Raw genomic sequence first — 14126 nt, 5'->3', positions numbered from 1 at the left:
ACCTCGATGATCTAACAAATATATGCCTCCAGAGCCTCCAGTGTTGAAGGGTGAAGCTCACATGTCTCAGACGGTCATCCAGGGTGGCTCTGCTATGCTCGACTGCCCAGTCCACGGAGACCCCAGCCCAGTCCTCCGCTGGCTCCGGGATGGAAAACCATTGCTCCGCTCCATCCGGATGCAAGCGCTTCACAACGGATCGCTGGTTATTTACAGCATCACTGTAAATACAAAATTCCCTTTATTTTATTTTTTTCCCCTACATTTTAGATCAGCTCTCTGGACAAGTTTGACTTAACCAAGTTTGAGTGATTAAGACCTCTAGGGCAAACTACTTACAGTAATAAATGTTTCATGTCTTGGAGAACAATAGAGCACTATTCATCCTTTCCAAGCATCATCTGCAGTCTCCTTGTGTGGAGAGACAGTGTGTGACTGTCCTGCAGCTTCCTGTTCCCACCTAAATCAGATTCAGTTCAGTCAGAAAGGCTAACAGCATTAACAACAGAGGGAGGAGATGAACAGAGAGCTGGATGTTCCCAGACTCTGCCCCTCTTTTCTTAGCCTGTAACCTTGTTAGGTCTCTAACTGCTGCCGTAATTGCACAGCCTGCAGTTGAGACTTTCTCACAGACAGATGACCGTCCTTCCCACGGAGCACTCTAATGTGAAATTTCCTCTCTCTGGTCCAATAATATCTATTATGACAAAGAATTCAATGGAATAAAACCCCAGCTGCCCAGTCGAAAATGCTGGCCTTTTTGGCTTTAATGTCAGCTTTCTTTCACCATTAAACTATATACGTGATCTAAGAGGCAGTTTACTCCAAGAGGTCTGTGGCCCCATCAGAGGAAAATTGTTCCTCGGAGTGTCAATTAAGCCAACCTCTCCTCCTCTACCTGTTTGATGTACAGGCTGCAGATGAAGGCGAGTACCAGTGTGTGGCTGAGAGTGAGGCTGGAACAGCTGAGAGGACCATCATGCTCAAGGTTCAGAGTGAGTTCTCCGCTTATAATTACACACATTGTTACGAAGTATGAAACTAATTAGAAAAATATAAACAACCACAAATGCCAGAAAAAAAAAATTCTGAGAGGGGAAAAACATTTTAAATGACTAATTGTGTCTCCATCTTCTCTGTTAAATATTATTTTAATTTGATGTATTGTGTATTTAGCGTCTCTAAGGGCCTTTTCTCCCCCCTTCAGGAAGACTTTTCTATCAGCTCATTTGTTATTTTTGCAAATCCAGACTCAAAACTCCTATCTTCTCCCTCTCTCTCTAACAGTCAATGGAGGCTACTCAAACTGGGACGAATGGGGTCCTTGTAGCAGCACTTGTGGACAAGGTTTCCAAGAACGAATCAGAATATGCAACAACCCAGAACCAGCCAATGGCGGCCGATCATGCAGCGGCCCCAGTATTGACTCCCGGAAATGTCAAGCTGGTCTCTGTCCAGGTTTGAATTTAGTTGTCTTCCTTCACTTAAGACAGAAGCTGATGTTTAAATTGTCATTGTCATAGTCATTGCTTCAGTGCCTCATAACGTAATACAAGTCATTATGAACATTATCTCATGTCCTGGTCAAGCTTGTATTATGTATGAGCGAACAGAATATTGTGAAGGTTTCCTTAGAGACAGTGTACACACAGCAAAAGAACATTTCAGCACATGGGGTGTTATTACAGTATTTGTAAAAGGATAAATGGGGCATTTATTGTGCATGTATCAACTTGAAATTTAAATCTTAGATATAATAACAAATTATTTAATTGCATGTTTGTTTGGTGTTGAAAGGAGAGACTCCTCGTAGGACCAGAGGCAGCCTGATAGGCATGGTGAACGAGAGGGAGTTTGGCGTGTCCTTCCTGGAGGCCAACATCACAGACAATGTGGAAGAGGGGAGCAGCACTGTGCAGACACGCCTGGACAACATCCCTCCCAGTGTGGGTGAGTGATCACACATTATATCCCCTGGGTTGGTGTTACATGCATAGAGAATAGGGCCTGAGTCATTTAAGTGCTTTTGTTGTGCAACAGTGTTTAGTGGGATTAGGGTTGTCACGATATCAGACAGACTTATTCAACTTTGTTTTTGACAGCCGGGGGTCAGACACAGGTGTGCACATACAAACTGTTTGTGGGAAAATCCTAGATCTAAACTCATCATTGTTTAGTCACCTTTTTAAAATGTAAACAGTATGGGTTTATCAAGCTTTTAAAAAACAAAACTCTGAGATCTATTTTTATTTGTTGCAACATTCTAAATGCAACCCATCTAACTTTAAAATATAGTCTTTTTTTTTTAAATGGAAAAGTGGAAAGCCAGAAAATGTTCTGTTCTGTTCAGGATTTTTTTTCATCAAGAAGTGAAAACAGAAGAGGTCATTTTTGGGATGTGATCCTAATATTTCTGTAGACCACATGTACTGTATTTCTGTGGTTCTGTAAGATGCCAAGAGCTTACGCCGTTTCCTTGTAGGTCCCTTGCTGCGGGTGCTGGTGTCTGCGTTTGCTCCCATCTACTGGACCACTGTGCTGCAGAGCGGAGCAGCCAGAAACGGTTACTCCCTCACTGAGGGCCAGTTCAGACAGGAGTCTCAGCTGGAGTTTGAGACTGGTAAGTTCTGGCCCAGACCAGTTTTATATCAGTGGAAGTCAGAATTAATTGTAAGCCAATTGATAGCTTTTGATTTTTATTTAAGGTAATGTGCAAAAAGTTTGTGACATGAAGAATATTAGCAATTTATTCAAAGATTATCTGACTATTGATTCTGAATGTCCTTTTGTAGTTTACAAACCAACCAGCAGATGGCACCAATCACTTCCACTGACATTCTTGCATGACCACATGAAGGATATTAAGTCTACACAGTTACATTGTGCTCCCTTGTGCTTGGAAATAAGTTTTCATTTTCTTTTTGAAAAAAAATCTCTTTAAAACAGGGGAGGTCCTTCGTTTGACCCATGTGGCCAGAGGTCTGGATTCTGAAGGAGTTTTACTCATCGACATCGTAATAAATGGATTTGTGCCACCTTCACTATCATCATCTCATCTGAGCCTACAAGTGCGATCACTTCTGTCATTCTAATGCGTATTTACAGACCACAAGAATGTGGTGCCATTCGTCACTTCCTCTTCTCTGACCTCATTTCTTTTGTGTCCCACAGGAGTTTGATGAGTCATATGTGCAGACGGGCCAAGGGCAGCTGTACTCGTGGTCATCGCAGACCCACCAGAGAGGAGGAAACCCCATGGTGCTCCGTTGTAATCACACCATTATTTATGAGGGCCAGGAGGAGCGCCAGGGCCCTCTGCTCCAGCTGGTCAAGGTCTCGGGGATGAACAGCGTCTACAACATGTTTACTCTCACGTTGGACTTCCATATCACTGCCAGCCTTCTAATACCAGGTCTGGGAAAATAAAACTTCACCATCACTCCATCACATGAAATACTGAAGCAGTTATGAAGTGAACTTTTCTGTTTGCAGATGGTTATGTGGACACATGCCCCAAAGGTTTCATTCTTGACACAGCCTCCTACTGTGCTGGTATGCTGCTTTCTTTTTTTATGCCTCATTTATTTTTGAATATTTGTCCCTGCACCACTTTTATTTTAATGATTCAATGTGTCCTCATTAGATGAAGATGAGTGTGATCTCCAGTCTCCCTGTTCTCACTCATGTAACAACATCATGGGAGGCTTTACATGTGCCTGTCCCTCTGGCTTCACCATCTCTGCAGAGACCAACAAATGCCAAGGTATGACAAGAAAAACATGTTTTTGTGATTAATTGCACGATAAACAATGGTTATGACCTAGTTAAGTTAAAGAAAATCATCTTCATCTAATCCTCTGCCTCAGCATTTGGCCTAATACTTGTATTTCACTTCAAACCAGATATTGATGAGTGTTCTCAGGGCTCACACATGTGCCACTACAACCAGCAGTGTGTCAACACAGTGGGCACATATCGCTGCCAGGCCAAGTGTGGACCAGGGTTTAAGCCCAGCATCACAGGAACCAGCTGTGAAGGCAAGTCACTTTTAATCACTGTTTAACTCTCTGCACAACATTTCATACAGAGGCAAAATAACTTATCTCCTACTTTCATTGTTTTGCACATTACTTTTCTTTGTCAAATTTACATTAATAAAGACAAATCTAATTTCCCACCTTACAGTATATTGTGTGTTGCACAGTGCCCTGGCTGGCTGCTGTAGTTTATGAAGCCAGATGTGTTGATTGTGTGTTTCAGATGTGGATGAGTGCCAAGAGTCTGCTCTCTCACCATGCCAGCATCAGTGTCTCAATACTCTGGGCTCCTTCCGCTGCATCTGTCACCCTGGATACCAGCTGTCAGGACATCGCTGCATCGGTCAGTCCCCTCAACTTAGTGGGACTCCCACCGGTTACCGATACGAGCTTAGAAAAGTCATGGAAAATTTAATGATTGTAACTTTCAAATCCAGGCATGTTAGAATGGGATAACTAACAGCTCTGTTGTCATGGTTGCACTTTTACAGATGTCAATGAGTGCATGAGAAATGTTTGCCCGGCTCATAAGGAGTGCCGTAACACAGAGGGAGGATATCAGTGTGTGGACAGCTGCCCAGCTGGCATGACCAAGTCAGAGAATGGAGTCTGCGTGGGTTAGTAGCTATCATACTTTTTTTATCCACTATTTTTAGGTGCTAAATGTAGCATTAAAGCATGACTCCATCTGTGATTCACTGATGACTGAGGACTATTGGTGATGTATTGGCAGCTTCTACAGACCTCGACATTGCATTTACATTGCATAACACCAGGAAAGTTTCACAGGTTTGCTTTAGGGCACAAAACAGCAAGAGGTCGATGCTTGTCTGTCACAAAGAAAGCTTAGGGGTTTGAAAAAGTCCATTAATTGGTACTCAGAGAAAACCTTTGACCCAAGATACAAAGATCCTCTTTATTACAGGATGCAACAAAGTTTATGAGAGCGTGGTCTTCATTTGAAGAAACTCTATAGTCCCAATAGCACCCCTGGTATGAGACAGAGGCTACCACCATTTCCACCTTTTCTTAATTTTTGTTTTTGTTGAGGGTTTTAAAATTTTTCTCCAGTAGATAATAAAGTTGATGAGAAGGATTATATGAGATGCAAATAAAAACCCAGATTTGTGATGATGTATTCAGAACTGCATTTTTTTCCTAGATATTGACGAGTGCCAGGATGGAAGTCACATGTGTCGCTACACACAGATCTGCCAGAACACAATCGGAGGTTACGGTTGTGTGTGTCCCAGAGGTTACCGGACCCAGGGAGTAGGCCTTCCATGTCTGGGTACGACATCTGCTGTGTCTCTTTTATATATAACTTACCAATGACACTGACCTGAGAATTGACTTGAGCCCTGTTCTTCCTTTCAGACATTGATGAGTGCCAGCAGACACCAAACCCTTGTGCCTACCAGTGCCGCAATGTGCCTGGCAGCTTCAGGTGCCAGTGCCCTCCTGGAACTGTGCTGCTGGGAGACGGGCGCTCCTGTGCCGGGCTGGAAAGAGGGCAGACCTTCACCAATGGCACCAGAGTCCGGGCAAGACTCCGCCCACAGCTGGTGTCGTCTCTGGGCAGGCCGATCTTCTCCCGACCCCAGGGAGTGTCTCGCATCACCAGACAGAGCTGTCCCGTGGGCTACACCAACAGAGACGGCACATGTGTTGGTGAGTGTGCACCAAAATGATCAAAACAGCATTTAAAACACACAAACATTTTTTTTTTTCCACCACTTGATTTTCACACATTATTCTCTGAACAGATGTGGATGAGTGTCTGCTCAGGAAGCCGTGTCAACACGAGTGCCGAAACACCATTGGTAGTTTCCAGTGCCTGTGTCCCCCTGGTTACCAGCTTTTACCCAATGGCAGGAGCTGTAAAGGTAAGAGTGTCACGTAAAACGCTATAATAGCCATCAGTAATACATGGTAAATGGTGGTTAATTATACTGTAGTTAACTGGTATTTTACACTTAACAAACAATTAAATTAATTTAAAATGTAAACTAAGTATTAGTAATGGTGATTTACTTTTATTTATGCTATTATAAAGGTTCATAGGATATAACATTTTATATACTATACCTACCATAAACTTTTAAGAAATAATTTGTAAACCACCTATAAACATATGGATTAATATTACAAAGCATGAACTTACATTAATGTGGTCCTACTTAATATTTTATTGGTGATCTATAAAAGTAGAATTAGTTGTTCAATAATATCTAAATGTTTAAAGATCCTTTACAAATAAGTTTGTAAACCGAATTACAGAATTACTAATCATTAGCAAACATTAATTATAATTGTATGGTTCCTTAACAGTAAAATAACTATCAACTAGAGTTTAACTAACTATTATTCATAACCCCCTTTCCGACATTTAAAAATATCACAGTTAACCTCCTTTCTCTACTTCTAGACATCGATGAATGTGTAGAACAAGGAGTCCAATGTGGAAACAATCAGATGTGTTTTAACACCAGAGGGGGGTACCAGTGTCTGGACACACCCTGCCCTGCATCCTATCAGAGTGGACGAAGTCCCGGGTGAATTACATTGATAATTATTGTATTTACACTGTGCAATACTTTCAGACTTTAAATTATGTACATTTTAATGCTAATGTCTTTCTTGTTGCTGTTTAAAGGACGTGCTATAGGCCGTGCTCTCTGGACTGCGCCACAGGAGGCTCTCCTCTGCTCCTGCAGTACAAGCTGCTCACTCTCCCCTCTGGCATTCCAGCCAATCACAATGTGGTACGACTGTCAGCTTTCTCCGAGTCAGGTATCCTGCAAGAGCGTACAGCTTTTATCATACTCGAGCAAGAATCGGTGACGGGCGTGATAGGCCGGGTGTTTGGCATCAAAGACGAGGCAGGAAGGGGGATCATCTTCACCCTGCGGGCTCTGAACAGACCAGGACTAGTGCGCCTCAAGGTGCAGGCCACCACCATCTCGCTGCAGGGCCGCATCACCTACCAGAGCATCTTCATCATATATATCTCCATCTCGACGTACCCCTACTGAGCCTCTGTGCTGCTTTATTGATGACTCTGCCTCCCAGTGGCCTCTGGATGTCTCTTACCCACAAGGCAATGCCCCCAAGACCCTGTGCCTCGGACACATTAGGCCATGCAAAGAAGCTCTAATATACAAGAGAAGGTGGACATGGTTAGTAAGTGCACCTCATGAAGATGTGTACCCCCATCTGTGGCTGACCTGCCATAGTGGAAAAGGTTCATTAGGCTCTGTTTTATTAAATACAGAGCAGAACCTACTCAGTTGAAGAAATCTGAACTGACACACATACTGGATGAACAAAATATTTTGTTCATTTATTTGCTATACGTCCTATTTGGGGAAAAGTCTTTATCAATATCTGGAAATGCGAAAAAAAAAAGAAAAAAATTGTCAACCAAGCACTGAAGTTATTTAGTATCGATCAGGAACTACCAGTTGTTGTTTTTTTATGTTTTGTTATATATCATTTTGTTTGTTCACTTCACAGTGTTATCTAATTCTGAGACAGATTTATTCTCATATGCAGCCCACGGTTGAAAATACAATTTTTCATTTTCCCCTACTATTTTATTTATTGAAGTCATTTGAATACATCACTGGTTCAAACAACCTCCAGTTCCAGATGGTTTGAATTAATAAGGATTCACTAGCATCGTGATGACAAACCTTCAATGGCACAATGGTAACAATGGCTTGTAACTATCAAGCTAGCAGCATTGTTTCATCTCTTGTATGTGTTTTTGTACTCTTTTATAACATTTTTTATCACATGAAATGGTTTCAAAGGTGCTAATCTGAATGTACTTTAGTCTTTTAAATACTCAACACAGAGCTGGACTGCACTTACACTTTCTGCAGTGTGGCATTAGCTACAAAATGGCATTTTAGCATCCTCATTTCGATGTTTGAAATAGTTGGTGTTCAGTAATCAACCACGTGCCAGCAATGTGCAAACCAGACAAGGGAAGTTATCTGGAAACCATAAAGTGCCCACAATTGCAGTAAAAATGTTTGCTCTACTCGTGCAGATTAAACATAAAATGTTTCCCTGTTGCTGTAAATGAGTGTCAAATATTGGTAGAAATAAAATGGATAACACTTTTGTTCCTGTCTATGTCTTGGTTATATTCCATTGAAAACAAATTATTAACCAAGGGTGGAGCATAAACACAACTCCTCAGGAAAAGCCATTTGGCCACAGTGTTACTGGATGACGTATTAACTCAGAGAATGGATGACAATCTGGCTTTCAGATCATTTCTACCCTGGCCTACTCTCACCTGAACCCTAAGTAAACCCTACATAACCTCTTTCCTCCTCCATTATATTCATATATTCCTGCTCTCAGAACGCATTGATCCCTTTCTGACTTGTGCCCTGTCGATCGGTGGTCTTTCTCGGAAAACATTCAGTGTTTAAAATATTTTTTTCTGCTAACACAAAGGCAGTATTGTATTTGCGGGATGGGGTAGGACGGTAAAGACTAATCTAAATCTCTATCATCTCACAAATCATAACATTGTTAACAACTTAACAACTCAGCCAAGTAGAAAACCATCTCACCCATGAGTACAGCACCACAAGTACATTTAGTTTCTACATGAAACTGCTCCCAACAAGTTATGTGGAATCTCTTGAGTAACCAGATTATTATTTCCAATTGTTTTTGAGTTTTTCAAATGCATTTTGGCCGCTTTGTGCACCACAAGCCAAGTGGCATATTGTTCCATTCAATTTAAGAGAAGGCAGACATCTCTACAGCTGGTATCTCCAACACTCACACCAAAACAATCTAGAAACAAATACGTAGTTTTGCTTTTGAGGTGAACTGTCCCTTTAAACCAAGAACCTGAAGAAAATGGTCACTGCTGCAAGTAGTACCTCAGCTGCTCAGTAGATGGAGCGGGGTTTAGGTTGACTGTAATATCTTCTGTGGGCCCTTCAGTGCTCTGGGTGTATTGTTGCTCTCTTAGCTGTCATCACTGTCATATGTTGAGCTTCTGGTTGTAATAACTGACAACACTGAGTAGATGGATCTCTGCAGGAGGTTATTTCAACATCATCCCACCTATGGATACCTGGCAAAACTGTCCACCTGTGTGATTACTGTTATTTAGGATTAGTTTGTTTTCAAGTTTAAGGTGAGTTAACTGACAGGGAGCTTTTACAGTTATACAGAACTTTTTTTTTACTGTTCATTTCCCTGAAATGACTAATAGAGAAGGTCATGGAAAGCTGACCTGAGCTGAGCTGAGGGGGTGTGTTTTGTTGATACTTCAGTGCCTGTGTGCGTGTGTGTGTGTGTGTGTGTGTGCATGTGCGTATGCCTGTGTGTGTGCGGGGGGGAGGTTGCCTCCAGTTGTTTTGATTTTTGCTGTTTCTGTGATGTGGTCATTAGCTTAGCCTGGATGTTAGGAATTACAAGTGATTGTGAAAGAACAGTTTATATAGTGCGTGTGGATTTAATACTTGCTGTTAGCAAGAAACTACTGTTAGCTGTTAAAAGAGGCAGCTACCCTAGGTTTAACAGATTTAAACATCACCCCAACACATTTCTTATAATCGTGAAACAAAAATGTAGAATACAGATGTGTTTGAGGTAGATCTGCAGTCCAGCTAGGCTCTTACATTCAGTATGTGTTCTGTATTTTCCATTAACGTAATCACAAAGGGTTTCTCAGCTACTTCCTGATAACTGTTTCTAAACAAAGTCATTATACATAATTATTTTTGACTATGGTACACGTGAAGCTAATTAAAACAATGTGTGCTTCGTCTTTAATATCTCTGAACTGTGTCCAATAACTAAGCAGCAGTACCAATATAACTTTAACAGATACATGTGAATAGAACATGTAATGGTTGCAAATAATTAGAAATAGCATTAAAAGGAAAAAGGGGAGGGGGGAAGAGAGAAAAACAGCGGGACTGCCCAACAATCTGGAATCTAGTCATTCATTAAGGTTTCATAAAGCTTCACAAATCCCCTGTAACACATGTAAATACAGCGAGGCAGACAGCAGGCCTTCTGCTCTTTTCTATAAAACACAAAGTATTTGTGAAAATGAATGCTTAAGGCTGAGAGATGGCTACCAGTTACATCTCCCCTACTGCTTTACACAGTCAGGATGTCAGGAGAAATGGGGACTTACTGTGCTCCACTCACTAATGAGCACAACACTGCTGCTTATTAGTAGGTATAAGCAATGGAGCTCAGAGTGTAACCATTATTGCCAAATTAAACCTTCAAACAAAAGAATTCTTCAAGTTAAAGTCTTGTCAAACATTTTACTGTGTCCTAGATTTGTGCCTGAGATTTAATGCTCAGTTATAGGCCCTGTTTCACTGCACGGTGTTCTTTTACAGCACCACAAAACATTTATAAACATTTTTTTGTTGCATAACGTAATATGGAAAATGTCGCTAATAGTGAAAAACCCAAGAGAGTATTGTTACACACTTTTAACTGTTATCACTTGATTGCATTGTTGTTATCGGTGGTTATTAGCCTCATAGATAGTTAGAAGGTGCCTGCTACACATGGAATCAGTTGCAGTTTCAAAAAAACTTGGTTAGGTTCAGGAATGCACATGTTTTTTGTTTAAAAAAATAAATTTGTAACCTACCTTCAGTTGAACTTTTATTTAGACATGTCACAGACACAGACAGCAGTCTCCTGGTTAGAAGTCCTGTGTTTGACCCATCCAACCCCCAGCCATCTCCCAACGCAGACTCTTTTTGCTACAGTGTTTCCTATTAATTATCTAGACTGTGGTGGACAATCTGTCTCACCACTGTTGCATAATGAACCGAAAACAGTTTTCCACTTCTCATAATAACATTAAGGATCTCTAATGTTGTGTCTCAAACCATCTCTCACTCCCAAACTGAAGCCTGACATCATTATATGGCCAGTATATGGTAATGGTAATATCTTCCATGAGTAACCTGGAATTATGTTATGTCAGTTTACTCACCAGTTGTTTTTTTCACCAGGCCAGTAAAAGTTAACTTTTAACCAAAGTTATACTGGTAAAAAACAACAGCCATTGCCATAGATGTACGACAGAGGCTTACAGTGGTCAAGCCAGCCGCCATTTGGATTTTGATTGAAGCTTTTATGAGCAACAGTCAGGCGGCAACCTCTGGGTCTGAGCAATGAGGCAAACCAGGAAGTGCCTTAAGCTGCATTCTAATGAAAATTCCATTTTTATTTCAATAAAAAATGAGGAAACTTCTCACATTACCTCAGAAAACACTATGGTCCCAATCGCTGGTAAAAAAAATCTTCTTCAAGACGATTTGATGTTAATAGTGTAAATAATGCTCCCATTTAGAAGAAAATAGAAGGAAAAAAATTGTTTGATTTGGGACGTGGCTACCTTTTGATTGACAGGTCACTAACAAGGCTAGCTGTCATCTGTAGAGAAGCAGAGCAATGCGTATATAAAGGATTTTAAGCAGTTTGGTCTCACAACTTTGACCCTTTCACACTGTATTTTCACTTAATGAAAATTTATTTGAACGTTTTGTTCAGTAAAAATGTCTTGTTCAGTGTTTGGTTGGACTAACAGACACTCCAAGGAGTCGCTGTTCAGTTTTCTTAGGTAAGTAACATACATTTTGTTTTTGTTTTTTGCTAGCCAAAACTAACATCCCAGTTAATGCTACAGCTAATGCTAACATGAATTAGCAACGATTTCGCTCAGTCAGGTTGCCGGTGTAGGGAGGCGTGTAGTCAGTGTCGTCAGATCCCTCGCGCTCCTCCACAGTCCAAATATGGTCTGCTCCCCGTTTCCAAAAACAAGATGGAGATGCAAGATGGCGAAGATTGTAACGGCAAATTCGATGCCTCAAATGGGCAGTCCACAAACCAATGGGTGACGTCACAGTGACTACGTCCATTATTTATACAGTCTATGGCTACCTTACAGGGACCTGAAGTAACCAAAGGGTGATAGCAAGCAATCACTTCTCATATGTTATATACCAAATACAAACATTATTTTACAAAACATATATTAAATAAAGCTTAAAAAAATATGTGACATAACCAAAATCGTCCCAATCTGATAAGCACAATGGATTTCTGCTCAAAATATGGTTTACCGTACATTTGTGTGACAGGAAAATCACGTCATAGGACATTTTCAACAATTTCCTCAGATGACCTTTCATAAAAACATTATGACTCAACGAATCTTCAGTGGATTAAAACAATGCCAGGAATCATGTGCTGGCTGTGTGGTACTTCCAGAGGCTTATTTACTTAAATGGCTGCATTTTGTTTTCATTGGAACTTTTTTCCGTGCCAATGTTTCCTTTTTCAGTGCCAAACTTTATTTTCAATGTATAACACTGACTGTCACTGCTCTAGCTCTGTAGCTTTGTGGGTGTGACTTTTTTTTGCCATGTTATCAGTCTTGATCTACAACCAATGTGTTTCTGATTAAATTGTTTACCAGAACACAAAATTGGTTATAATAACATCAATGTCTTCATAGATCTGGCCTTTTAATTTTGCTCTCAAAGTGCACCAGATTGATGCATTTAACTTTAAAATGACCCCTCTAAAGGCTCCAAGGTCCACCCAACACAATCTCACAAAGTACTGCGGGGAAACACCGTATTAAGTCGTCTGACTTTTGCTCCCATCACAATTGCTATAGCAACATGCAGATTGCGCCAAACAACAAACATAAATCAAGCATGAGTAGATAAATTATCTACGAGGTGTAGCAGGATCCTTCTAACTCAAATCTATGAGGCTGATCACCAGTGACGCCCATTCAATAAAGCCATAACATTAGAAGGAGGTGATCATTATCACTCAACACTGAAGCTCCCTTCAGCTCTGTGGCCTTTCAGCTCTTTGTTTTGGTAGTATGGCAACTTCAATGCTTTGGTTCAGTCCAAACAGCAGAGAGACGAAGGCTACATCTACGCTAATACGTTTTTGTTTTAAAACGCAGTTATAAAATGAGAACAATGCCTGTTCTCACAAGTTTTTAAGCACTGTTATCAGAAATAATCTCCTTCCATACTAATGCGCCTGAAAACGTATATCACAGACCATTCATGCACACTGGGCATCTGCAGCTGATAACACTACCGAACACAGTAATTGTTGAAACTCGCTCAAATGATAGCTAGACTTCTGCACATGCAGGCTGAAGTAGCAATATAAAATGCAGAATTGAGCATGTGCAACAGCTGCTTGCATACACACCACGGTCAGCTAGGCCTGTAATTTGTTTAATCCATGTTTAATTAATGTTAGTCAAGGCTTATGATGTTTGTTTTCTTCCTGAAAAGAGTCACATGAGTCTGGATCAGACTGTAGACTGATCCAGACTCAAATAAAATTCTGAAAAGAGTTTTTGAACTAAAACAAGGTTTAGCAGCATTAACAACCATCTCCATTTTAGGAAAAGTGTGGGCGCCAGGTGTTTGTGTTGCAAAACGTATGCATTTTGATACAAAATGGAGTGTGTAGTTAGTGTAGATGTTACTGTGACTGGCTGGTGAACATAGTAAAGCTGCTAAAGAGCCATACATTTGGTTAGTGAAGACCAAAACAGAGAAAAGGATAGTATATACTGGGCCTACTTCTGTCAGATAGTCAGTAACCAGACACATTACCTCTCTCTCCACCTTCATATCACAGCTCAAGACTCGTTTAGATTAGCCTTTTCTGTTTGACCTTGCCATCCTAATTTTTGCTCTGTTTGTTGTTTTATGTAGTTGTTTGTTTTTATGTAGCTGATTGTGCTTTGTTTTTATCTAATGTTTTTTGATCTGTTTGTAAGGTGACCTTGAGTGACGTGAAAGGCGCCCGTAAATAAAATGTATTATTTATTATTATTATTATTATTAATAATAATAAATTAATGCTAATGTTGCTCAGCATCTGCTGGAAATGCGAAAAGGCAACTGTTTGCTAGCATTTGAACAACTAGTTTTTACTACTAGTTCTGCCAACAGAGTGTCAGAAAGTCTGTTAATGCAGCTTTAACTGTTGCTGTCTAATATTGGTTAGTGTATTAGTACATTTATAAGT

General features: G+C 40.6%; 1 protein-coding gene across 1 annotated transcript in view; it reads left to right on the top strand.

Annotated features, from left to right (window-relative positions):
- hmcn2 (hemicentin 2) overlaps positions 1–8163 on the top strand; it is a 48627-nt gene extending 40464 nt beyond the window's left edge. Inside the window, exons 65-81 of the mRNA XM_059337567.1 lie at positions 33–223; positions 914–995; positions 1288–1458; positions 1798–1950; positions 2483–2620; positions 2947–3068; positions 3172–3412; positions 3493–3552; positions 3644–3763; positions 3903–4037; positions 4261–4380; positions 4529–4654; positions 5200–5328; positions 5415–5708; positions 5804–5923; positions 6466–6592; positions 6694–8163. Coding sequence (XP_059193550.1) covers positions 33–223; positions 914–995; positions 1288–1458; positions 1798–1950; positions 2483–2620; positions 2947–3068; positions 3172–3412; positions 3493–3552; positions 3644–3763; positions 3903–4037; positions 4261–4380; positions 4529–4654; positions 5200–5328; positions 5415–5708; positions 5804–5923; positions 6466–6592; positions 6694–7072 — 2708 coding nt within the window. The 3' untranslated portion in view covers positions 7073–8163. The remainder of the gene's footprint in view (positions 1–32; positions 224–913; positions 996–1287; positions 1459–1797; positions 1951–2482; positions 2621–2946; positions 3069–3171; positions 3413–3492; positions 3553–3643; positions 3764–3902; positions 4038–4260; positions 4381–4528; positions 4655–5199; positions 5329–5414; positions 5709–5803; positions 5924–6465; positions 6593–6693) is intronic.
- The last annotated feature ends 5963 nt before the right edge of the window (positions 8164–14126 follow it).

The sequence above is a fragment of the Centropristis striata genome, chromosome 7, assembly GCF_030273125.1.
Source record: "Centropristis striata isolate RG_2023a ecotype Rhode Island chromosome 7, C.striata_1.0, whole genome shotgun sequence".
In the NCBI taxonomy this organism is placed as follows: Eukaryota; Metazoa; Chordata; class Actinopteri; order Perciformes; family Serranidae; genus Centropristis; species Centropristis striata.
This window is presented reverse-complemented; position numbering and strand designations above follow the sequence as displayed.